A 24129-nucleotide genomic window follows, 5' to 3' on the forward strand; every position below is an offset into this window, starting at 1 on the left:
CAGCGATCGATCAGCGATCTGTCTGTGTCTAATCTGACACGGTAAATATCCATCTCTTGTCGTTTTGCCTCCCACTCTCATAGCAGTTAATGCCCTCCACTCGTTCAACTTATGGGGACGCTCTGGGCCCTCGCCACTAAATAGCTCGGGTTGCCGCTGTGGGTTCAGGCAAGGTTAAGGTTGCTGGCAGGAGAAGCCTCTCATGTACATAGTATTCGTTGTACGTACATAGTATACTCCGTGCGAGAGCAGCTGAGCTGCTCTTCCCGTGTACCAGTCAGTCAAAGCACGGCTGTGGTCAGTTTAATATATAAAATATGCCAGCCTCCACAATCATGACACGGCCGCCTATTTACCTTATGTGCAAACGGATCATGGCCTTCATATGCGTGAGCCGGACAGGTTAACTGTTCGAAAAAAGTCAGACACCTGGACAATGAGAAGGAGGAGCCTTACCGGTCCATCAAGTCACAGTCTGTTTGTCGAGGTTATATTGAACCAGAGATTAAAATGTGGGATTCAAAGTCAACGCCGTTTAAGAATGAGGCATGGACGGAATACGGGATCGGAGTAGCTGTCATCTTGCTACGAATAGGTGCTCGTTTGAAAATCGTGCGTTGGAACTGGCATGGAGACGATTTCGTTATCATTCTGGTGTTGCTGCTGTGGTCGGTTAGTTTTGACTCTTGGAAGACCAGGCATTCTTCTTCTCCCAGGATCAGGATGGAAGTATTAACTTGTCAAGCTAGGGGGAGCTTGCCATGCTGGAGCTAATAGGTATGAAGAATGAGGATAACCTACTCTACTATTCATATTTCATGGACTAAGTCATCATACAGGGCAAACGGGAACCAACATCGGCTTAACAGATGCCCAACGAGCTGCTCTTTCACCGGACGATATCGCAAGGCTGGAATTTGGCACAAAATGCAATCTTGCCGGCTGGCTGATGTATACGACTCTCATCTGGTCCCTTAAAGCATGCATGCTATTCTTTTATGCCCGGTTGACGTACGCTGGCCTCCTCCATGTTCCCCCATTTCCCCGAGATCTCTATTATGGCCAGATAGCTGAAACTCACCTGCAGGATTGGTCTATACAAGGAGAGCATGGTGAAGATTGCTGCCATAATATGTGCATGTACATATGCAATAAGCATGATCACCATTCTTTCACACTGTCGCCCTATCGAGAAGAATTGGCAGGTCAATCCAGACCCTGGAGGTAAATGCGTTCCCCAAAAAGCTCATATACGAGGTCTAGGATGGCTAACTGCGATGAAATGTAGATATATGTACCTTGGGTATCCCAAACTATATTGCGGTAGCTACAACAAACTTACTGTTGGTCCCCTGAAAGACAAGGACTCTTTTCGGGGTAAACGCAAACTAAACTTCTGTTGTTAGTACCGACATGCTTCTCCTCTCGATCCCATTACCTCTTCTAGTCAGAGTTAGGATACCGCTGGCAAGGCAAGCTGTGATATACTTCCAACAACCAAGGTCTTGAAACTAACTCGCATATATAGAAAACTTATAATTGGGCTCCTACTCTGCGGAGGTGTGTTTATCATGGCTGCAACTCTCCTTCGTTGTATCTTGTCCATACAGTCCATCCATGGTATCAACATCAGCACCATCTGGGCTATTCGAGAAAGTGTATGTTCTATCCTCGTTTCCATGCCTTGTTCAGGCCCAACTATCGCGAATGGTTGAAAACTTACTTGTGGTTTTCATATACCTCTAGTTTGTTGCCATTCTTGCTATAAATGCGCCGTGCATAAAGCCAATATTCAGCCCTAGAGCTTGGACTATCACTAGCGACGACTCTTCACCTAAAGATAGCGAGAATCAATCTTCCAATACCACGAGCAGCTATCAACTCAGCAAAGTGCCAAGGAGTAGATTTGATCAGTTGTCCGTTCTCAGGACCGCTGATGACCACTGTAGCGAAGAATTATCTCTTCCCTATAACCAAGCACAAATGGGATTTGCTACCCAGGTTTCTAGCAACGGACGTGGGACCACTTCTTCTACGGGGAACCAGTCCCTGGAGATCAACGACCCAGCGCATGGGGGCATAAAAGTAACCACAACTTATGATGTTACTCCTTCTAAACCCTTGGAGGTCAACCATGTGCATGGGCCATGATTCTCTACCACCTTTGTAACAAAAAGGACTCTTGTTTTAGCTCTTGGGAAGCACGGCGTTGGCTATGGTTCAGCGGTGTACGGAGTACCACAGGTTTACTTTGGAGTCTGCATTTTCTCTTTTTTTGGGTGGCCAAGGGCGGGTTTATTCATTTTTATTATGTCTAGCCGGCATGCTAGCTTGGATGGAGGGATATATGGTGATTATAGGTTTTATTGGATATATTTCGAATGGTCGGTCGGCATTATTAACAAATATTGATCGTGATTAAGCGAAATTTGCTTGGTGTCATTCTGCGTTGATATATTGGATGCATTTATTTAATATCTACTAGCATTACTATTTTGTTCGGTTCTACGTACAATGTATGTATATAACGTGTATTAATAACTTATCCATAAAGTTGCCTACTTGCAGTCTCAAGTCTTTGTTCGCCACCTTACTACTGCTGCAGCGAATATCACATTTGCCTATTTGATAGTTCATATAAGAGCCTTAACTTTTATAAAAGCCAGAAGCGCACCAATTAGTTAACTTTCACCCCAGGCTACAGGCAGACTATCCGGACCCCCACCCCACCCAAATAACCAGATATTGGCTGATGGTAGCACTACCTGTAGAAACGGGCTTCGATCCAAAGTAAGTTGGGTTTATGCATTGACTGATCGATGAGAATCAGGTATGAATTCCCAGCTGCCTGGGATTACACAAAACGCATAGAACCCAGCGGAGAGGTTAGGCTGAAGAGGAACCTTAACCTAATACTTTTCGCGTGCAGATTACTCCTGGAATATGGCTGTCTGCCCCTGGTATTGGATCCTGGAAATTTGATCTTAAGGTATGAAAGTTTTCACCTTTAAACCAAGAGAGGGTAGCCTCTTGTTTATCTTTTCTCAACCGTGCATCGATTTAAGCATTGATTGTGATTATGCTATATGGGGTGCCTGCAGGCCATCTGACAGAAATAGCAGCGCTCTGGCGATACGTTCCACTGCATCCATCTTATTTGACTGCAATGGGAATCATCCTCCGACACCTCGGAAAAGATCTCCTCCGCTTTGAAACAGTGGTCAGTTGTAAGAGCCTGTATGTCCAGAAATCAGTATCTTTCATCTAGCGACACGTAAGACTCTTGCTCTGTACCGATATCATCAAGAACCGGTAACAAACCCCCGATCTGCTTGAGTACGATACCGTTATATATATACCAAGCTAACCATAATGCTTGTCTTCTCTGCAGATGATGATGCATGCTCCTTGTTTTTGATGCTTCTCTATCTTTCTGGTGTAGACTTCGCGTTGCGGTGTTCTATCCTGCAAGTTCTCTGTAGATGCAGACGAAAAAAAGAATGTAATTCTTGTCTCCCGATTGGATAAAGCGACCTTAAAAGCGGCGGGAGCATCTCGCCGCATCCAGTTTAGCGCGCCGGCTTCAAGACTCTCACCATCAAACAACCAATTTATCAACTTTTGAGTGAACAACCATCAAGATCGAACCGGCCTCCCTGATATCTCAGCTCTCTCGACCTGCTCGAGTCCGTGGTGAACTATTTGCTCTCAACGGGCGTTAAATGGTTCATTGACTGGGGTTACCATGCAAAAGTGCCGCGCCGTGCAGAGCGCCTTGAGCTCCAAGGCCGCCCTCCCACTATCGACTCCGGTTCGAGCTCAACCTCATATCCAGCGCAGGAACATACAGGATGTCTTCATTACTCGAACCGGATCTCCAATTATCAAGGTGCAGGGTGGACGGTATGTACTGGTGGGCTCCGGCGTGGCGTCAATGGCAAGTGGGAAGCCGGACATATTGCTAACGTTGACATTACCAACAGGTCATCTCTCGGAGGTATTTCTGCAGTCCACTTATATGCAATTGGCCGGCTGTAGATTCTAAAGATTATTCACTTTCCTAGGCCACACCGCTACCGTTTTTGGCGCAACAGGCTTCTTGGGACGTTACATTGTGAACAGGCTGGGTATGGGATAAATGCTGTGTACACGCTGCAATGACCGTGTTGGCTGATTTCGGGGTTTATAGCTCGCCAGGGATGCACTGTTATCGTACCATACCGAGAGGAGATGACAAAACGTCACCTGAAAGTGACCGGTGACCTGGGAAGAGTTGTTTTCATGGTATAGCCCCCAAAAGGCCATGAGATATACCGTTTGCTGAACGATATCTTAGGAATATGACCTTCGTAACACCCAATCGATCGAGGAGAGCGTACGCCATTCCGATATCGTTTACAACTTGATCGGCCGAAACTATCCCACCAAGTAAGATTCCATGTTCATTCCGACGGCGGGCCTCGAAATATTAACATCGTTGTAGGAACTTCTCTTATGAAGATATCCATGTCGAAGGTACTGAACGCATTGTCGAATCGGTCGCGAAATATGACGTTGACCGATATGTTCATGTTTCCTCGTATAACGCGAGCCTCGACTCTCCCTCTGAATTCTTCAGGACTAAGGCCCAGGGTGAAAATGTTGCAAGATCCATTTTCCCAGAGACTACCATTGTGAGGCCGGCCCCAATGTTCGGGTTTGAGGATAGACTTCTGCATAGGCTTGCCGGAGTAACGAATATCTTTACATCGAATCACATGCAGGAAAGATACTGGCCAGTCCATGTAAGTTTCCTTCTTAAACCAGCCCTGCGAGCTCCTTCTAATTGTATCATAGGCCATTGACGTTGGCCGAGCCCTCGAGCTCATGCTAATGGAAGAATGGACTACTGCTCAAACCTTTGAGCTCTACGGCCCAAAGAACTACTCCACCAAGGAAATTTCCGAGCTCGTTGACCGTGAAATAATCAAGAAGCGCCGACACGTCAATATTCCAAAGACCATCATGAAGCCCGCTGCCTACTGGCTGAACAAGCTGCTTTGGTGGCCAATTACCTCTGCGGACGAAGTGGAAAGAGAATTCATTGACCAGCACATCGACCCAACAGCTAAAACCTTCAAGGATCTGGGCATTGAACCAACTGACCTCAGCACTCTCACATTCCATTACTTGGTATGCACCCCCTGAAACCCACCTAACGCCACCTAAGGTATCTAAGTACTAACTTCCAATTATAGCTTGGGTACAGGAGTTCCCAGTATGCGGATCTACCACCGGCCACCGAGCGCGAGCTTAAGGAGGAGAGGAAATACCTCCATGTTCTGGACTCCCAATAAACTAGTATTATACTATTCATTTCTTTTCTTTTAGATCTTTTATGTATGTACACACAGTGTCGACTTGACGTTCTTCTATTTCCTTATCTTGTAACTTGCATATTCCAATTCGCTTCTACAATAGTCGAAGCGACCTTTCTAGTAGACTAGCGCAATCGGACATGGATTCTTTCTCCCTGGCTTATATAGCTAATCGTCTGCCTTTGTCTGCGGCAACCGAAAAGTGCCGCCGCGTGGTATCATCAGAGGCCTGTATATAGATAGGTGGCGTATATAATCCAATATCTAGCTATGTAAGCGCGATAGCGCCGCTAACATTTAATTGAGCCTACAGCATCTACAATATAGGATCGCCCTGACTTCAAGTATATCACCTTTCAACCATGTCTCTGTCACTTACCCGGGAGATTCCTATATATTTCCTGAAAACTAAATCTATTCCTCACGATGGCTACGCAGAATACTTCTCGCCCTCAAGAGGCTATAGGCCCTGCTTTATTCCAGTCTTCGAACACAAGTTCAACCACAATAACCTACAAAAAGTTAGAGACCTAATTCTCTCTGGAGAAATGGTCGAAACATATGGTGGAATAATATTTACAAGCCAGAGAGCCGTTGAAGGGTTCTCGAAGATGATACAGGATGAGGTAGGAAGTAAGTCACGGCATCTTTGTTCCCAAGTAGGCTGCTGGGTTTGAAATTGTAACTAATGAAAGCACGTTTAATACCAGTAGGAAATAGTACCGTGAACCTCTCCCACTCTCTAGTGTTTTATTCTGTTGGTCCAGCGACACATAGATCACTTAAGTCGCTATGCGATGCCTACTTCCCGCATTCCCAAGTTATAGGTGAAAATGCCGGTACCGGAGAGAAGCTTGCCAGCCTTATACTCTCCCATTATAACAGCCTACGAACACAAATATCAGAGGATAATAAAAAAGAAAAGCTACCGCTTCTCTTCCTAGTTGGTGAACAACACCGTGATATCATACCGAGAACACTCATGTCTCCGTCTGTCGACCCGGAAGAACGCATTGGAGTTGACACAATGGTTGTGTATGAGACTGGCGTTATGGAATCTTTTGGACAAGATTTTGTAATGGCTCTTGAAAAGGAAGAACAGGCAATTGCTCACATGGATGCTAAGGATAAGTGCTTGCATAAGCCTTTAATATGGGTTGTGGTGTTTTCGCCCTCTGGCTGTGAGGTAATGCTACGGCACCTGGGGCTACTGGGAAATGACAGAAGAGAAGAAGATAACCGACAACCAGAAGGAGGTAAAGGGCCGGTACAACCGTCCAGGATAGGGAAGACATCGAGAACGTGGATGAATTTTGATTATCGGATTGCAACCATCGGCCCGACAACAAGAGACCATCTGGTTTGCAACTTTGGCATCCAGCCGGATGTGTGTGCTGAGAAGCCTTCACCTGAGGGATTAGGAGAAGGAATTCAACCTATTATAGATCAGTGGAAAGGGCTGTCTAAAATACAAGACGGATGACCTAAATGTTTTCATTGGATAGGGTATAATAATAAACGCATAAGTGCCTACCTAGATATATTTACTAGAAGTGGGCGGGAGCAGGCTTCAAGCTACTGTTTAAGCGGTTGGTATCTCACAAGGTACACAACATTCTACTGTCTATAGAACAGGCAGACAAATTTCAAATATTTAAACCTTGATTCAAAACTGCAATAATAGAGGCTACTGTCAAAGATAGGGGGATTCCCTAGGCCCAGCCATTTATACCTTGAATAGCATGCTGCGTGCACTCCCTCATTTTTTTTAAATATTTGAACAAAAAAGAGGGGGTTAGAAAACAGAAGCGTAGAGATTGTTAAATATAGCAAAATAAGGTGGAAAAAAGAGATGAGAAAACACATTCTACCGCATAATTTCTTCGAAGATAAGCACTGAGAATAGCCGTCACATGTTAGCTAATTGTACGATATAAATAGAAGAACGGTTAATCTGCTATAGGGAGTGTATTACATACCTTTGAGCTGCTCCTTACTCAGCGTGTCTTTATTCTTATCAAAGTCGAAGAACTCCTCGGGGATGGGGTCCGCAGACGGTTCATCCTCTGGATCATGATAAGGTTCCAAATAAGGGTGGCGTAGTGCATCTTCAACAGAGATTCGCTTAACGGGGTTAAAAGCAAGAAGCTTCTCCAACAAATCCAATGCCAGATCAGAAGTCTTGGGGAACATCGCCTTGAGCGGAATCTTCTTCTTGAAAGGTAGAGAGCGGATATATTCTCGTGCACGGCGAGATTTGATTCCGTAGTAATCTTCCATCGTTGGAGTTCCAAGAACATCCAGGATAAGAGTTAACTGGTGGTGGTCTATGTACTGTTAGCAGTTGTCCTTGGGAGGATAATGGATTTTTGGGAGAACAAGGGCATGTATACAATCCTTTCCAGGGAAGAGGGGCTTGCCGCTCAGCATTTCGGCAAGAATACAACCCACACTCCAAACATCGATGGCTTTTGTGTATTCCTTAAATGTCAGCATAATTTCTGGGGCGCGATACCAGCGCGTAGCAACATATTCAGTCATAAACCCAGAGTTATCGTCTGTTGATGCGGCAGAACGAGCAAGGCCGAAGTCACAGACTTTCAGGTCACAGTTTGCATTGAGTAACAAGTTAGACGGTTTGAGATCGCGGTGAAGCACATTGGCAGAATGCATGGCCTTTAGAGCTCGTAGAGTCTGGTAAATAAAGTACTGGCAGTGGTCGTCAGATAGGTCTTGGGTACGGATAACTCGGTGCATATCAGTTTCCATCAGTTCCTGTGGCAGTGTTAATTAAAACATGCAACAACTCTTCTCGGGTGAACAAGCCGTACCTGGATGAGATACACTTCGGTGAAACTCTCGAAGTTGCGGGGTTTTTGAATATCAAGAATGGAGATAATATTCTCATGGTTGAAGTACCGTAGTAGCTTCATCTCCCGTAAGGTACGGAGACAGAACATGGAATGGTCGAATGGGGTGATCTTCTTGATGGCAACTTTCTGACCAGATGGCTTATGCACAGCGGAGCTACGCACGCAGCTGAGTTAGACACAGACATAAGAGAATGTATGGTGACAGGCAGCAAGATACCAGACAATTCCGTAAGCTCCTTCACCGATCACATCCTGGATATCATACTGGTCGGAGACGTTGAACGATATCTTTCTCGAACCCCCGTTGGGAGCTGGTGGTTGGACCATGGTGTCTCTGGGTCTGGAGTAGCAGGATGCCCTGGATCTCTGCTTGTAATGGTAGGTATAAGAACTGTAGATTCGGGTTCAACAGCTAGATGTTGTATCTGTGGTAAGGGCGAGAGAAGCTGTCCAGACAGAGCAGATATTAGAGACACGGTTTGTAGAAGATACCACAGGCAGAGTATGTCTTCAAGCCTGTAGTTTGGAAGAGACGAAAGGTAAAAAGAGGGTGGAATAAGATAATCTGCACATAATAGCCCATTGTCAGTCTTCCATGAATAAAGGGATGAGCGCTATTCAATAATGCACCAGGAACTCGAATAACACCAGTCCAAACGGCCAAACATCACTAATAACTTACATCTGGGCAGAAGAGTCTGGCCGTAACCCTTGTATGTCTCCACCTATCCAGTGCAAGCAGAACTTGACCGTCCGCCGAGTGTAGAATCGAAATATAGGCGGTTTAACGTACCGTCTGATCTCAGCGCGGGGTGATAATCTTCGATCTGTGAAGCCCTCTCCTCCAGATAGACCGAATAAAACCAACGGATGGAGCAGGACAGACGAGGCAAGATAGGTCCGTTTCTTTATTTCGACGGTGTTTGTTGTCTGGTTTGGTCGTTCGATGGGGGTGGCTGGTAAACAGCTTGACTCTGAGCGGATGTCAATATTGATAACAACTTCCGCGGACGGCACTAAACAAGCCCAAACAGAGACCGCAAAAAGTCAACAGCGGCCCACGGGAACACCAAAGCGGGACGGAGAGCAGAGCAGATGTATCTTATCCGCGTAATATCTCTCTGCCTCTTAAGATGTACAAGGGGAAGACAACAAGGTCAGGGGGGTTTTTTTCGCCCAAGATGTGATGAAATGTGATTGATTGAGGGGTAAAGCTTACAAGGCCGGAGTAGCAAGGAGAAGAAGCAAAAAAGGAGGCGCAGGCAAGACTCGAGCGAAGAACCCAGAGAGAGAGAAGCTGACTGAGATGGAGAATGAGAAGAAGACGGAGAGACAAGAGACGGGAGAGAGGGAGAGGCCGTCTCTATTAACTAACGTGAATATGCCGTCGAGCTGCGCCCCTCGTGAAACCGGCGGCTAAACAGGCGCTTTCTCAAACGCCAAAACATCCCGGTCGAAAAAGGGGGTTGGTTACATATAAATAGCTGGTTGCAGCATGTATACATCTGCCATGCAATGACAAAGACGTCTTCAGCCATATCATTCGACGGAGATGGTTTATTTATAGGGTCGGCTATACTGTATATACACTTGTCGACTCTGCCCTGCTAACCGACACTGCCAATGGGTTCTAGTTCTTCCATATAATAATCCATGTAATAGCATGATATCAGCCTGCTATTCATCCCGGATACCCGTCATTGGGGGTTTCTTCGCGCCTGCAGATATCTGGTCGTATCATTATTGATGGTGAGGTTGCTGCTACCTGAGCCCGGATATGAAGAGGCCGCGCCAAAGACCATGAAGTATCTCAGTTTACATATTGACCATGTACAGAGTACTTTACTCTTTAAAGGCTTCGCCTTGCGTCTGAAAGAACTTTTGCTCTGACCATGTCTCACTTTCGATCTCTTTACACGCTCGAGACCGCAGCATCTAGTGACATATCCCACCCGCTCAGCCTACTACTAAACAGCGGATGGAGCAGAAAGACCGACCTACGCGCCCAAGCGGCTTGCAGGAGAAGCTTGTCGACGTTTGGGATCGTCTTCCACCAGCGATACTAGATGACATCTTGCCAACTCTTCCCCAGGAGATTCGCGACCTACCGTCGGCATTTAACAAGCGTGGCCCCAATGATACCCGTCCCTTGCTTGAATCCAATATATCCTTTCAAAATGCAGCCAGGGGGTACCAATTTGTCCGTGGAATGGAAATGACTGACTTTCCGCGCCCTTTGCCTCAGCAACACTTCTGCAGAAACCCAGCTCTACCTGAAGGTGAAGGTGGAGCATCCGATCCCAACAACGAGCCTAATGAGGCGTACCTTGAAATTGGACAGCTAAGAACGCGTGAAAATACTGATACCATGAACCTGAGGGCAAGTGCTATGCTGAATGCAGGCCTATCTAGGGCCCAGCAAGAAGCACCTCTTCGGTTTGGCTCTCAGCAGCCTCCTACTACCAACGACAACTTTGAGCCTGGCCACCTCCTACGCTTCTCCCAAATCCAGGTACGCATTGATGCCAGCCGTGGTCTCCAAAAACGGCATTCCACCCCTTCAGCCAAAACAAGAAGAGCAACCAGACTACATGACCTATGTTAGCATTACAAACGATAGCGCCCTTCCATGCGCAAGGAAGAACAAGAAGACAGGAGACTATACCGACATCTGGTACCCCAACGACGCCGTCTTTCTCTGTCTCGATGAAAGCAGATTGTTTATTTTTCAGAGACAGCAGGGGCATCCCTGTTTCTAAGGAGCACGTCCAGCTTGAGGAACAATGGTCGTCCAGAGAAGCGATCATCCGCGAAATAAAGAGGCTACGAAACGAGCAGTTATCTTGGATCACCATGAACAAGGCAAAGAGATTAAAGGAGATGTCTGACTGGAGGCGCCGTGTACGAGAGTGGGAAGTCGACTTCTTGCAGCAAGAATGGTTTGCTCGAGCGAACGATATTATTTTCCCCCCCGGAACAACAGATTTCATGGTGAGTAAGGCGATAGTTGATCTTCACGCTCAAAATAAAGTAGAGGATCGAGGAGCATTTCCGGTAGAATGTATTGGCCGCACCGGGGCTTTTGAAATTCGCCAATATTGTGTTTGACCGCTAGATGTTAAAATGTAGTTAGGCTGGGGAGAAAACTATGTCCGCTGCATCAAAGGCATAAATGTACCAACCAAAGACCTATCTGTTGTCATCATTCTACTAGAATGTTAAGCCTCCAAAGAAGTAGACCTTCCTTATACACAGTAAGCACAGTTCATAATACAACCAACATAGTACCTTAATCAAAAATTTAGAGGCTGGATGCACCAAAGAAGATCTTATATTTTAGCGTTTGAAACTAATCCTCGCACATTATTATTTGGCATTAACAATTGAAGTAACAGACAAAAAGGACAGTGAAAACCAACCTGTCTAGTACTAATATGCGTTTACTGGATAACCTATAGAGGAGACATGTTAGTTATATTCATAAAAGCGGTCTGATATATACCCGAAAGAATAGGGAAAAGGGGAAAGCTTACTTTCTCTCTCAATAAACCCATCCACTGCTGTAAACTGACACTCTGATCTGCTCGGTCTTCCACCATCATTGATTGTGCCCATAACCTTAAGCCTGGTTCACCATCTTCTTTTACAACATATAGGTGTGGTGCAATAATACTTCCCACCCCGCGTGATAGGGTGTCTCGGCTCTTGTTGATGACTGCTCTGACGCGTTCATTGAAGTCGTTCTCAGTTTCTGGCAAGAACTGTTTGCCAACTCTTAGGAGAGACTTGTCACTGAGCCCGAATACATCATTAATAAGTTGCGGGACTGCATCACGGCCAATCCACAAGAACTGAGTCTGGCCATCATCGATCAGATACATTCCATGCGGCGCAAGTCGTTCAGATGAAAGGTTTGTCAAGGGTGGGAGCACAATTTCTCCTGTTTCCTCGTGGGGGATACCTGCATCATCAGGCATGTCATGGAGAGAGTACATTTTGGGGTAAATGTACTGGATAAGGAGAGGAAGAGGAAGAGTAGAAAGAAGGCAGAGAGCAGCAGATCTCATATCTGTAGGTATTTGTGCGGATTTTCGAAGACCAAGCTTTCATGTTCGTTAGTACAACAGGTTATATCCAGAGAACTTTCAAATTAACGGCATGGGTCAAAGATCTACTTACGTTCTTCATCATTGCTAAAAATAAGATAGGCAATCCACGCAAGTTCGCAGGGAACTGCAAACCACCACCGCCAACGCTGCCACCCGCCAATTCTTTTCTGTATGTAGAGAGTAGCTCTATAATTTTGGCCTGCAAGGCATCGCGAGCCTGGTCTAGGCCACCTCCGAGAGTACGCTCAACAGCCTTATGGCTGAAGTAGGTTGTGATAGCGCACTGGTCTGCAGAGGCATACACATCAGCCAGATTCTGAGTAGTGGGTAGAGCTAAAGTCAGAACCCTAATTCTTCGTTCGCCGTTGCACGTCGTATGCAAAACAGCGGTTTGCAGACAAACGACAGGCCTGGTAACAGTCTCATCAATGGCAACCTCTACGACGTATGCTTGGTCGCGAGGGAAGGCAGGGAAAGCACAAAGATCCGAACTCCTGTTGAAGAAGTTTCCGTAGAATGTGTTCATACGTAGACCAGTGGTTGCGCGCACACGAAGGACAGCTTCGAGCCCAATCTCGGCGGACAGGTAGTCAGAGAATTCTTTGGCAAATTTAATGGCATCCTCGCTCCTGGCGGCATTCCAGCCTGGGTAAAAGTATGTTTGGCCACCAGTGTATCTAGGTAGGTTGCTCAGAGAGGCAACATCCTGGTATTGAGAAGAGAACAAGAACATGTCGACGGATATCTGCTGTTTAGAGCATTCAACAGCAAAGCTCTTGTAGAAGCTGCTGGCGGTCTGTAGCAAGCTACTTTCTTTACTTGTGCCGAGAACCTTTTTATCTTCTCTCATCTCCAGGCTACCATATCCCATATTCGGCAGTGAGGCAGTCAAAACAGTAAGTTTACCGCCAACGGGTCCAATAAGCTGATGGCCTGCTCGGAGTGCGGATCCCATAGCAGACCCAGGATTTTGGGTGTTTTGGAACATCTCTTGCAGTTTATCCAGGAAAGTCTCAACGTTTTCTCGGGATTCGGCTAAAGTTATCAAAAGCTCCCCGGGGATAGGCATGAACGGTTCATCCAAGTCGCTAACGACAAGCATGTTTGGCTCAGAGCTCTCTGACCCATCACGAGGAATGGTGAAGTAATGGAGACTAGAGTCTACCGCTATAAAGCCGATCCTAGTTCGACGGTCTGCATTTGGTATCCGGTCGAGACTTTCTCGAATGCACCGTGCGGCGGTTGCCAGCAGTCCGCTAGTAACCGACGCATAGCTGACATCGATCAGGAAGAGGTAGACTAATGGTTGCGGTGGTCGGACCATGTATTCCTGGGGGGCTACAAACTCCACCACTGCGTGGTTAAGGTCTGGTCTCTGCCATCTATCCAGCGCTTTTTGTGCAGCAGCGTCCCAATCGAACGCCTGTGGTACATCGTTGGTCAGGCTGCACATGTTACACCTCCAGCGGTGGCCGTGGTCGAGGAAGGTGACGAATGGGTTGATGTACGAACGACAGCGTCGACACCGGGAAATAACCTGGTCCGACACAACTGGGATTTCATCCTCGGAGTCATGGAGAGACGCGTATGGTTGGATGACAAGCGCAAACGGAAGACGGGATTTCTTCAGGAGAGAATTAGTCGTTGGAACAGCATTGAGTGTAGATCGAACGTATTTTGCGGGACAATTGGCATTCGGCGAAGGTGTGACGCTGGTCTAGTATCATGACATATTAAACCGGTAATCTACATTGTTATACAGGCGTAGATTCTTTCACTTACATTTGGAGGAAGAACAATTGGAGGCGGCGGGTATTCGAGTTCAGCAACATTGAATGGTTGTGTGAGCAGATCAGTCGGGTAGAGCTGATTAAGCTGCATTGGTCGCTGCATTCCGGGCTGCTGGTGTTGGTCTCCCATGCTCATCTGTCCCATCTGCTGCGTTACCTGTGCGATACCTGGGCCTGGCGGAGGAGGGTACGTGGGAGCGGGTGCTTGATAACCGGCATCTGTGCCAGGATAGTTTGCAGCTGGTGCCTGGGCCGGCTGCTGGCCTGGATAAGGGACTCCCTGAGAATACCCCTGTGGCTGTTGAGTAGCTGGATACCCATAGCTTTCACCTCCCTGATTTAGGGCAGCGTTGGCACCAACACCGAAATCGAATGCCTGGTTGGCGTATGCACGTTTCTTTCGGCCATGGGAGGGTGCCGGAGCATGCGCACTATCCTGCGGAGGCGCATTGGGTACACCAGGAGCTCCTAGGACTGTGTGAGTTGGGGTCTTGCTGCTGCTGCCAGGGGTGTGTGTCTTGTCTGTATCTGGGGGGTTTGCTGACCATAGCCCTCTTGACCCGGACGAGGGTAATTTCCCTGCGGAGCTGCCATTTATACTGATAAACGAGCTCCCCCGAACCTCTAACCGCGCGGATAGATGTGTAATAACTGTTTCTGGTGCTGGGGAGGGATCGAGGAGGTCTGAAAAGCAACTTGTTAGCATGAACTTCCAAGTTATCACACTAAGGAGAAGAGGGGCTTGATTTCGAGCCTACTGTGTTTGTTTGTCTTTCTCACAGAGCGAACATCAGGGACGATATTCCAGGAGTAGGCAAGACGATAGCACCAAGGTCAAGCTGCCGTAGACTCCCTCGCACTGTCAAAGCTGTTCTGTGGGGTTGAAGTTCGTGGCGAGTTCAGGTGCTTGTTTGGCCTTTTTCATTCAACCAAGCGTTGGGATGTTTTTTTCTTGGAGGTTACGGTGGCCTTTGGTCTTTTGGCCAATCAGAGCGCAGGCTCGCTATTTACTACAACGAAGGATGAAGACGATGATTGAAGATGATACAGAAGAAGATGACGAATATATAGAAGAAGAGCAGACATAGGGAAGATGTATAGGATAGGATATAAAGTGTCATTTGGTTGAGAGTTGAGGCTCGACCAAGGTCATATATCAAGACCATAACAGGAGAAGAGAACCAACTTCAGCTTTCACAACCGGCTCCGTCTTTTACATACCAAGTGAATATGAGGTAAAAGGTAAGAGAAGGCTATGCAATTCAACAGAAATATCTTGAATACCACCAAAACGCCGTCGCTAAATGCAAGCAACCACTGAAATGAAATCGAATGAAAAAGGAGCACCTTTCAAGCAAACACAACACCGTTTCTCATGTTTTCAACAGTCTTCAATCCTACTCCCTTCATCTTTTCCAGCTCAGACAGACTGTGAAGCTGGATGCTGTCCCCTTTTCCATCGTCCATGTCACAGAGACAGTCGACGATCCCCTCTGCCTTTTTGACGCCTACTCCCCGAAGGAGCTTGATCTGCTCAATGTCTCGTGTATTTATCACGGAAAGGATATGTGAAGAGCGTGGCGACAAGCCACCCTCTCCTTTTCCCTCTGTATGGCCATGCGGAGATGGCTTGGAGTGTACTTGCTTGGGCATCTGGCAAGGAGCCTCGACGGTATGCTCTGCGTCAGCATCTTCCTCATGTACATCGTGTCCGCATTGTTCATTGCCATGTGATGATGAATCTAACGTAGACTGCTTTGCTGCCACCTTCTTGTTTCGAAGAGCCTCAATTTTTAGCGCCAGTTTGCCGTTGTTTGGAAAGAATGGCAGCGCAAGTTGATACATCCTGAGGGCAGATGAATATTCACCCCTAGCCTGATGCTGCTTGGCCATGAGAAGGTATGACAGCCCGTCTGCTCTAGAATCCTCAGTCTCATCAATCCGCTGCTCCAGGAGCTCAAGCCGGCGTTGCACTTGCTTATTTATCTCCTTGGACTGCGCTTCAAATTCATCAGGTTGGCGAGCTGAAAGCACCTCCCTAACCTTCTTCTCGACGAGCTCTTCAAACTTTGCAGCCGACATGCTACTCATCCCATGTCGTGGCATCTCATCCGTCCGAGCAACCTTGAATGGCCTAGAGGCTGGTTGGAGGCCGTTCCCTGACCTCCTTTTCAACGGTGACTTGCGTTTGGGAGGCTCAGATATGCCAGACTTGGCAGTGCTCTTGGGATGTGACATGTCAGTGTATACCGCAAAGGCTTTAGCTGGCTTTCCGTCGGATGTTTTTCGAGCTTCAGATGTCACTGCTGCAATGTTTGCATTTATAGATGCAGTAAGCGGTCTCAGGGGCTGTCTCTTCACTCCAGGGGCGGCTGCACGGCCTGCAACAGGTCGTGGCGGACCCTTGAACATGGGCTCGTTTTCTATTTCTCGCGATTCAATCTTCTTCGTCCGGTTGGCGAAATTGAGCGAGCTCAGCGTGTCTAGATGAAATGATCGAACCGGTGCCAGATTTAGAATCATGATGGTGAGGCCATTATTCTGTCCCAATCCCAGGATCCTGGTCATTTTAGACTCCCGATACGGGACTCTTGCCTGCTTCTTATTGATGGCCTCGACACACTGCGCCAGAACAAACAGGCTTCTGTTGATACTTGCCGATTCTACCATCCTCTCCTTGCCATTTTCTGTACGGCGATTATCTTCAGAGCCTGCAAGATCAATACAGGATGCAGTGCTAACCCGTACCTGCTCCCCAGTTGTCACGGTCAGCTTTACAGAAAGCACTGCATGCGATCTCGAGGAATGGGAGTTGAGCTGCCAAAAAAAACGTTAAAACCCAGACTTTCACACCAACGGCACCGTCATTATCTCTCACCTTTGTCGCAGACGTTGATCTGTTCATATTCGCCTGATCATAAATTCCTTCAAATTCCTTCAAGCTGGTGCAAGGCCGCTCGGTCAGCCCGACAACAACGGTCTTTACTCCGTTATCCCTCAATGGCAACCCAGATGGAGTTCTCTTTTCCACTGGCTCGAAGAGGTCGAATATCTTGTCGTTGTATATCTCATAATAGCTCATGGCGACCCCGACCTGCGTTCTTCCCTGGGAATCCCGTTCTACCTTGCGACAACGTCTATATATTCCACTCAGCAGTCTAGGGATTACTCCGCGATCCGCCAAACTCTTCCCGCCTCGCATTGTATGTGTTTTCCCCGTTCCCGTAACGCCGTATGCGAAGAGAGTAATATCAAACCCATTGAATAGGTGTTTAAGAGTAGGAGCCACTATAGACAACAATTCCATACCAGTTAATTTCAAATCACCCTTTTCTTGATAATTTTATGTAAATATCTAAGGTATCTAAAGTAAAAAAAAAAAACTGACCTTCTGCATCAAAGATTTCCTGCTGGGTTGCAGTGCCATCGTACACCGAATGGAACTTGAAGCTGAAGTCCTCTCCTTCGTTCCTAGGATTCGGTATCTTGATAACCGTTGCCTTCGCAGTCGACGGATCAGCGTCGTCTCCCTTCCCGCTCTTCGCTTTCTTTGTTTTCAATGGCTTTTCGCTCTCTCTGGTCTTGGAGACAGCTTCGTTTCCGTTCCGCAACGAATGCGATGTGGACGAACTAGACAGACATGGCTGGACAATAACATCGCACTCCCGTTCCGTTTTCAGGAGAGGCCTAATGCGAGCGATGACCTGAACGCTCATGACTAGACGGTCCGTGGATATATTCGTGGTTGGCCTGGACTTGCGAGTGCTGGCGATATAGCGGCAGACGGGGTGAAATGCAGGACAACAGCTTAACTAGAGAAACACAAGTCATAGAAAGATTAAAGGACAGGAGATTATAATGGAGCTTAGGACATCCAGTCCAGCTTCAAATATTGAACTGCAGGCTCTTCGTCAAAAGATAAAGCATTGAATGTATACAAGGTCTATCACGCTGCGGACGGCGAAAGGACGCAAACAAAAAGAACAGACGAAAGGACCAAAAGAAAAACGGGAAAGGAAAACCGCTTTGCTGGGCGTAAATGTCGCTCTTCTTCGAGCGTCTTGACTGTGTTCAAAGAAAAGAAGAAGGGCAAGTTCCTTTTTGCTGTGTGTTCATGTTATTTGTGGGTGCGGTTGGGTTGTTGTCCAGGCAACCAAGGCAGCCCCTGGAGGGTTTTTGGCTGCTTCCATACATAGTACGAATACATAGTAAATGCTTTGATATGATTGATATGAAGGCTGACATGTAACATTAAGGTATATGTTGCTATATAGAGGCAAGGGGGGTTTGTTCCTCCCTACCAGGCCTGTTAATATAAACTGCTTCACTGTCTTCCCTGATGCCGAAAATGCTGCATATGAAAAAGAAAAATCTATCAGACGCTCAAAGATGCTGAATGCAAAGAAAAAGCCGTTTGGAAATAGGGGGGGAAAGGGATATAGTGTTATATCTTCTTCATGATGACTGTTCCAGCCAGTCTCACGCGGGTGAAGACGAAAAACATGCTCCCAGCAAGCAGCATTGACCCGGAAAATACCTGCATTCTCCAGTAATCACCGTGGACGACGTCTGGAACCAGAGACCCGCCTATCGGGTTGCCCAATAGCACAGCTATCGAGACGGTTGCAAACATGGCACCGCTTCTTACGCCGATTTGGCGCACGTCTGATATATAAGCGACGAGGCTCGGTGGCAGAGAGACGAGGGAGCCAGATGCAAAACCAAAGAGGATCGCAAATACCACGTCTGGTACGGTGCCGTGGGACGGTATCCATATGGCAAAGACGACGATGACACTGAAAAACGACATGATGATTACCACGTTGAATAGTCCCATACGGTCGGCGGCGTAGCCAGGTATAGTACGCCCAAAGATGCTATGACAAAGTTAGCATCCATAATACATATACATGACACGAAGGGGAAGTGTTGTATACCTTGCTGCGTTGAATATCGATACCAAGTAGCTCGCGAGACTGTCCGGTACGCCAAACCTCCTTGCATGTAGAACCAGGAAGGTGAATGGCAAGAACATACCGAAGCAGTAGAGGAAGGTCGCTGCGGTAAGGAGAACAAAAGGCATCTCCAGGAAGGGTGTGAAGAATTCCTTGAGCACCAGCGGCCTGGGATGAGGTGGAATTCTAGCCCTGATGCAGCTACATGCGACGGTGCACAGTGCCAGGATCAAAAAGGCACAGACACGCATAGCCCATGGGAAGCCGAGCATGGGTATAAGTTTGGTGATCATGATGGGCATGATGATGCCTCCGAGACTGGAACCACTGGCTACGATACCCACGGCCAGAGCCCGTTTCCTATAGAACCAAGTGACGGTGCTGTTCATCGATGAATAGAAGAGAAACCCGGCACCGAGGGGGCTGCAGACACCCTGTGCAAGGAGGAACTGGTAATATTCACTCGAAAGCGAGGTCATCATCAGGCCAAATACATGGAATGCTGATCCACCTATCAGGAGATACCGTGGGCCAAAATTATCGAATCCCTTGCCGGATAACGGTGCCTGGGAAGCGTGTTAGCTACCGGATCAAAACATTTCCTGTCTACTCTCGTCTTTCTATGTTGAAAGAACATACAACAATGTACATCATGAAGAGTTCCAGAGAAGGGATCCAGGCCACTGAACTTGGAGAGTAGGACTTCAGGTCGTGAGCCTGGTAATAGTCCTGGAAGATACCAACGCCTATGGATATATACATTCATTAGCCCTTGAATATGAGCTTGAACCTTCTAGATATCAGGCAGAGACTCACAGTTGATCCATCCAAAGCTCACGAACAAGGCGCAGAATCCTCCAAAGACAACAGTCCATGCCTCTATTCCTCCGTCCGGATAGCTGCTTGGATCTATAGCGGCATCCTTTGGCGTCACCACTATATCAGGGCCTTGCTCGACGTCCGTATCGTCCCCCGAAGCCATGCCATGAGCGTCATGAGGATTTGAGTCTGCAGTGTCTTCCTGCCGCTTTTCCCAGTTACTGTTGTCGTTGATACGTGCGACGGCGGTCTGCTGCGTTATGGTCGAGACGGATGAGTTGATGGTTTGTGAGCGTGTATACAACCGTAAGTCTTTACCAGGAGGCTCCGTCCTGCCTTCCATAGTCGCAGGCTTATCGTGTGTAAAACAGCTTGAACTGGACTTCTCCTGTAGGACTAGAAGTTTTCCTTTTTCCTATCTTCCGCTTGTATTCACATCATTCGGCTGGACGAGAGCAAAAAGGGGACGAGAAGGCTATGCCCGATATATATACTTGATAGAAAAAATACGGCTCCCCACATGTAATATGAAGTTATATACAATAAAGAAGCAAAGAAACAAACAGCCTCGTCAGTAGAAGAGAATGCATGAAATGTAAAGGTAAGGAGGGAAAAAAAAAAACACCTTGAAGATTACCGCAATTCAGCGGTGTTTTCGTCTCAACAACGGCCGAACATCCGAAAAACACCCGCTTTAAGCATCCGAAGCCAAATGAACCAGGGTTAAACCGCGAGTCCGCGACAAGCAAGCCATCCAACAAGAGGCGACGGAGCAGGGTACGTGGAGCCGCCAAGTGGGCATCGAGTTGGGCGGAGCTCGGGGGTAGAGTTCGGCTGACTGGTATAAAAAAAGGCATCCGGAATCTATCTGCGGGAAGGCCGTGAACCGCTGTTGATACGTAGTCAAAATGTATACAACTGACTGTGAATGTCATCTCTAGAGAAAGTTAAGAGAAGATGAATCTTGCTCCCGTCCGGCCAATCCACCCAGAGAATAAGCTTAGTTACTTGCTAGAGCCTCAAAGGTGGAGTTTTCGACTTCTTTGATGGCCACGCTGGGACCCCAACAAGCACTCCGTCAGTAGCTATCGAGATAACAGCGATAGGGGCGGTGTGCGTGGTCAGGGGATTCCACAAGATGCATGTCAATCACATTTCAAATGCAGTTTGCTCTGGACAACAGGCCCTGGCAGGGGTTCACGTTTAGCCCCAAGGCGTTATCGTATTCGTCGGCCTCGTCCAGCAGCAAGGACAAGCCAGTGTCAGTATCGCAATCCTTGCGCCGATACAAAGTAGCATGTCAATGCAGATGCAAACGCCAGCCGTCAGGCCTGTGAAACTGTGGCTGACCTTGGCCATGTGTTTGTGCTGATCTGTAATCCACGAGCTGGACGCAATTCTTCTTCTCCCCTGGCTTGTATGTAACATCGACAAAAGGCCCATCAAATTGGAAACTGGAGGAATATACGTATGTATCGGCCCGGTTTTTCTTTTCGCAAGTAATATCTGGAGCCAACCGCCATCGGGAGGCCTACTGTGGAAGCTCTTCGAATGCGCGAACGAGATATCTCGTACCGTTAACCATAACTGTGCGACCAGGAGAACGCCAGTCGCCTTCGCCCTCGCCGCATAACTGCAGACTCTCCCCAGCTGCCACCAGGGATGGGAGGTTCTCTCCTTCATCTCCGACCGTGTACGTGACAGCCGCGTCCTTTCCAGTGGCGGCATCCCACATCTCCCTCCGCCCAGAAACCTCACCTCCCACCTTGGTCACAACGCATCTACCATCGACCTGCTTCCTCTCATACCACTGCGTCTGTCTCAAGGCAATATAATGGCCCGGGACACGGCCCAGAAACGTCTTGACCACTTTGACATCCTTGTCCTCTTGCTTGAGTGCTGTCATATTCGGTAGCATCTCCTCCGACTCGAGAATCCATGAATAACCCCGTCCTTTCGGTGCCGTTTGGGGAATCTCGAGGCTCCTCCAGATCTCCTCATATTCACGAACTGGAGCGCCTGGTAGATCATAGCGAGCCATCTTGCCGGTCTCGAGGTCGTCTCCGTTAGGGAGCTTCTTAAACGTACCCATGTCCGCTGTATCGAAGAGCTGGAGCGAGTCGATGGCATGAGTAAAGACGACGATAGCTGCCAATTCATCGATTAGTAGCCTTTTTATAAACACTTATGATAATGTTGTAGTTCATCTTACACGGTGATGTGCTTTCGACGACCCTCTGGCCAGCCATCGCCCATTCAACCTTGCCAGACTCACGATCTATCCGTAGATCAACGTACCATCCGGCCACCGAGAGCGCGGCCGTGTCTGTCGTCTCGAACGCAGGCTCCGGCGGCCATCTCAACGACACCCTAGTAGAGATATTTGCCGTGCTTGCAACCATCGTATACGACGCGTCTCGGCTTGATACTTGGTTAATATTTGGTTATTCGACGTACTAGTTTTCGTGATGTGTTTAGAATGCCCCGCCCCAAGTTCCCCACGATCTTCATATATAAGTAACCGACAGGCCCAAGCTCTATATCTTTGAATGTGGGCTGGAGGGATGTTCTCAGCGCCAGTTAAGTGCACTACACGTAAGGCAATACTATAGCATAGACAACTGACAAACAGGTATAAATTTCTTACAAGTCTATATATACAGGTCCTTCTTCAGACTATGTACAAGTACCAAAAATATGGTACGAAGAAAGGTCCGCTTCACCACGCTTGAATCGTCCCCAAGAGGTCACAAAAGTTGGCTCATAAATCATGATGCAGGACTGATTTATTTTCCAGCACGGAATTGCTGCCACATCATCTGCATTCGGCTGATCTGGCCGGGAGTGAACTGGTTCATGCATGGGCTGAAATGGCGATGGTTAGTCTGATGCCATGAATCATATACCGGAGAAAGGAGAACATACTCATCGCTGTAGTCCATGTAGTTGTGGATAGAGTCGACACCCTGCCCTGGGCAGGAGTCCTTGCCCTGTGGGCAGCCGCTGGTCTTGGTACCCTGGACGGGGGTATCGGCAACCATGTCACCGTCCTTCTGGCAGTTTCCTTGTTCCTCGTTGAAGACGTGGTAGAGACCTATTCGACAAGACGAAGAAGACAGTTAGATACCGTGCAAAATCATGTTATAAAGCAATTGAGGACTTACCCATGTAGTGGCCAACTTCGTGGGTGGTGGTCTTTCCCTCGTTGTATGGGGCAGCCTCGCCGCCGGGGACGGATCCAGAGAGGATGACACATCCATCGACGAGCTTGTCGTTCGCGCTTGGGTTGGCCTTGGGGAAGTAGCAGAACTATGGTGACGTCAAGTTAGTTCCCTGGCTTCGATGCAACCGATGGAGAACACAAGATATACGTACGCCAAGCAGACCACCCTCGAGATTAGGGGCAAAGTAGACGTTGAGAGCAGAGTAGCCTCCCTTTCGGAGAGACTTCTTCATGCCAGTCTCGTCACCACCAGAGGCCCATTTGGCGTTGTCGGTTCGGCTAACATCCATGAGCTTGAAGCCAATGCCAGCTGGTCCGTAGTTCTGGTTTAAAACAGCAAGCTGCTGCTTCAAGGTGTCATCCTATAGGAGCTGTTAGGAGAATCGTTCGAAATCACAAACTGTCTCTGGACAAAGAGTCATACATTAATCTCGCCCTTCGAGCCAGCGGTGATGACATGGAAGTAGGTTTCAACGGTGATGTTAGCCTTGGTAGTGAGGCCGGCGGCGGTGGCAGCCTCAATTGCAGCCTTAGATTCCTTCGCAAAGGTTCGGTGGGGGATAGCTCCGCAGACACGCTCAGCGGCAGCAACAGAGCTGAGAGCAGCAATGCTTGAGAGAACGATGGAGAAACGCATCTTGAAGGCTGGAGAGAGGTGTAGGCAGAAGAGAAGCTTTGAGACTACTTTTAAGGAACGATTTCTGGAGAGAAAGAATGAGAATAGCTGAGCCGGTCACCATTCTTTTATATCCTGTGTCTGTCCCCTCCCCCCTGGTCCCCGGCAACACTAATGGCCCTACAAAGTAGATGCACTGGGTAAGAAAACGAGCTCCATTCATTTCCACATATATTGATTGATCCGGCCTTGAGCGTCTCAGATGTTGGTTCCAGTCATGGTATTCTGAACACTGATAGGGGGTATCATACAAGGAACCGGCCATAGCCGCACAGATAGCTGAGATAAGTTCTCCAGAATGGCCAGATGTCTCTCCCTTCGTCAGGG

General features: G+C 47.8%; 12 protein-coding genes across 12 annotated transcripts; 6 read left to right on the top strand and 6 right to left on the bottom strand.

The window, feature by feature from the left end:
- Positions 1–510: 510 nt before the first annotated feature.
- MCYG_03227 (conserved hypothetical protein) lies at positions 511–2151 on the top strand (the record flags this gene model as incomplete). Its single annotated transcript, XM_002847675.1, has 7 exons — positions 511–672; positions 750–777; positions 840–1011; positions 1088–1224; positions 1289–1343; positions 1529–1658; positions 1747–2151. 7 exons carry the CDS (start codon positions 511–513, stop codon positions 2149–2151), a joined length of 1089 nt encoding a protein of 362 aa, XP_002847721.1.
- Positions 2152–2215: 64 nt separating this feature from the next.
- Positions 2216–3213, top strand: MCYG_03228 (uncharacterized protein; the record flags this gene model as incomplete). Its single annotated transcript, XM_002847676.1, has 6 exons — positions 2216–2414; positions 2486–2529; positions 2569–2670; positions 2698–2777; positions 2825–2989; positions 3027–3213. 6 exons carry the CDS (start codon positions 2216–2218, stop codon positions 3211–3213), a joined length of 777 nt encoding a protein of 258 aa, XP_002847722.1.
- Positions 3214–3745: 532 nt separating this feature from the next.
- Positions 3746–5336, top strand: MCYG_03229 (NADH-ubiquinone oxidoreductase 40 kDa subunit; the record flags this gene model as incomplete). Its single annotated transcript, XM_002847677.1, has 7 exons — positions 3746–3983; positions 4065–4127; positions 4190–4284; positions 4337–4428; positions 4484–4784; positions 4837–5172; positions 5238–5336. The coding sequence occupies 7 exons, from the start codon at positions 3746–3748 to the stop codon at positions 5334–5336; spliced, it is 1224 nt and encodes a 407-aa protein (XP_002847723.1).
- A 383-nt stretch (positions 5337–5719) lies between these two features.
- On the top strand, positions 5720–6840 carry MCYG_03230 (uroporphyrinogen-III synthase; the record flags this gene model as incomplete). Its single annotated transcript, XM_002847678.1, has 2 exons — positions 5720–5990; positions 6068–6840. The coding sequence occupies 2 exons, from the start codon at positions 5720–5722 to the stop codon at positions 6838–6840; spliced, it is 1044 nt and encodes a 347-aa protein (XP_002847724.1).
- Positions 6841–7224: 384 nt separating this feature from the next.
- On the bottom strand, positions 7225–8567 carry MCYG_03231 (mitogen-activated protein kinase; the record flags this gene model as incomplete). Its single annotated transcript, XM_002847679.1, has 5 exons — positions 7225–7253; positions 7337–7684; positions 7751–8132; positions 8189–8384; positions 8448–8567. The coding sequence occupies 5 exons, from the start codon at positions 8555–8557 to the stop codon at positions 7225–7227; spliced, it is 1065 nt and encodes a 354-aa protein (XP_002847725.1).
- Positions 8568–10208: 1641 nt separating this feature from the next.
- MCYG_03232 (uncharacterized protein) lies at positions 10209–10835 on the top strand (the record flags this gene model as incomplete). The annotated part of the gene is made up of 1 exon (XM_002847680.1): positions 10209–10835. One exon carries the CDS (start codon positions 10209–10211, stop codon positions 10833–10835), a length of 627 nt encoding a protein of 208 aa, XP_002847726.1.
- Positions 10836–10936: 101 nt separating this feature from the next.
- MCYG_03233 (uncharacterized protein) lies at positions 10937–11338 on the top strand (the record flags this gene model as incomplete). Its single annotated transcript, XM_002847681.1, has 1 exon — positions 10937–11338. One exon carries the CDS (start codon positions 10937–10939, stop codon positions 11336–11338), a length of 402 nt encoding a protein of 133 aa, XP_002847727.1.
- Positions 11339–11670: 332 nt separating this feature from the next.
- On the bottom strand, positions 11671–14723 carry MCYG_03234 (protein transport protein SEC24; the record flags this gene model as incomplete). Its single annotated transcript, XM_002847682.1, has 5 exons — positions 11671–11682; positions 11764–12333; positions 12410–14056; positions 14122–14651; positions 14681–14723. 5 exons carry the CDS (start codon positions 14721–14723, stop codon positions 11671–11673), a joined length of 2802 nt encoding a protein of 933 aa, XP_002847728.1.
- A 756-nt stretch (positions 14724–15479) lies between these two features.
- MCYG_03235 (kinesin family protein) lies at positions 15480–17845 on the bottom strand (the record flags this gene model as incomplete). Its single annotated transcript, XM_002847683.1, has 3 exons — positions 15480–16946; positions 17008–17462; positions 17518–17845. 3 exons carry the CDS (start codon positions 17843–17845, stop codon positions 15480–15482), a joined length of 2250 nt encoding a protein of 749 aa, XP_002847729.1.
- A 728-nt stretch (positions 17846–18573) lies between these two features.
- Positions 18574–20246, bottom strand: MCYG_03236 (monocarboxylate permease-like protein; the record flags this gene model as incomplete). Its single annotated transcript, XM_002847684.1, has 4 exons — positions 18574–19006; positions 19067–19650; positions 19724–19830; positions 19901–20246. The coding sequence occupies 4 exons, from the start codon at positions 20244–20246 to the stop codon at positions 18574–18576; spliced, it is 1470 nt and encodes a 489-aa protein (XP_002847730.1).
- Positions 20247–21434: 1188 nt separating this feature from the next.
- MCYG_03237 (conserved hypothetical protein) lies at positions 21435–22305 on the bottom strand (the record flags this gene model as incomplete). The annotated part of the gene is made up of 2 exons (XM_002847685.1): positions 21435–22051; positions 22116–22305. The coding sequence occupies 2 exons, from the start codon at positions 22303–22305 to the stop codon at positions 21435–21437; spliced, it is 807 nt and encodes a 268-aa protein (XP_002847731.1).
- Positions 22306–22689: 384 nt separating this feature from the next.
- On the bottom strand, positions 22690–23763 carry MCYG_03238 (metalloprotease 1; the record flags this gene model as incomplete). The annotated part of the gene is made up of 4 exons (XM_002847686.1): positions 22690–22997; positions 23068–23212; positions 23279–23449; positions 23551–23763. 4 exons carry the CDS (start codon positions 23761–23763, stop codon positions 22690–22692), a joined length of 837 nt encoding a protein of 278 aa, XP_002847732.1.
- Between the last annotated feature and the right edge of the window lie 366 nt (positions 23764–24129).

The sequence above is a fragment of the Microsporum canis genome, genomic scaffold (assembly GCF_000151145.1).
Source record: "Microsporum canis CBS 113480 supercont1.3 genomic scaffold, whole genome shotgun sequence".
NCBI classification, from domain to species: domain Eukaryota; kingdom Fungi; phylum Ascomycota; class Eurotiomycetes; order Onygenales; family Arthrodermataceae; genus Microsporum; species Microsporum canis.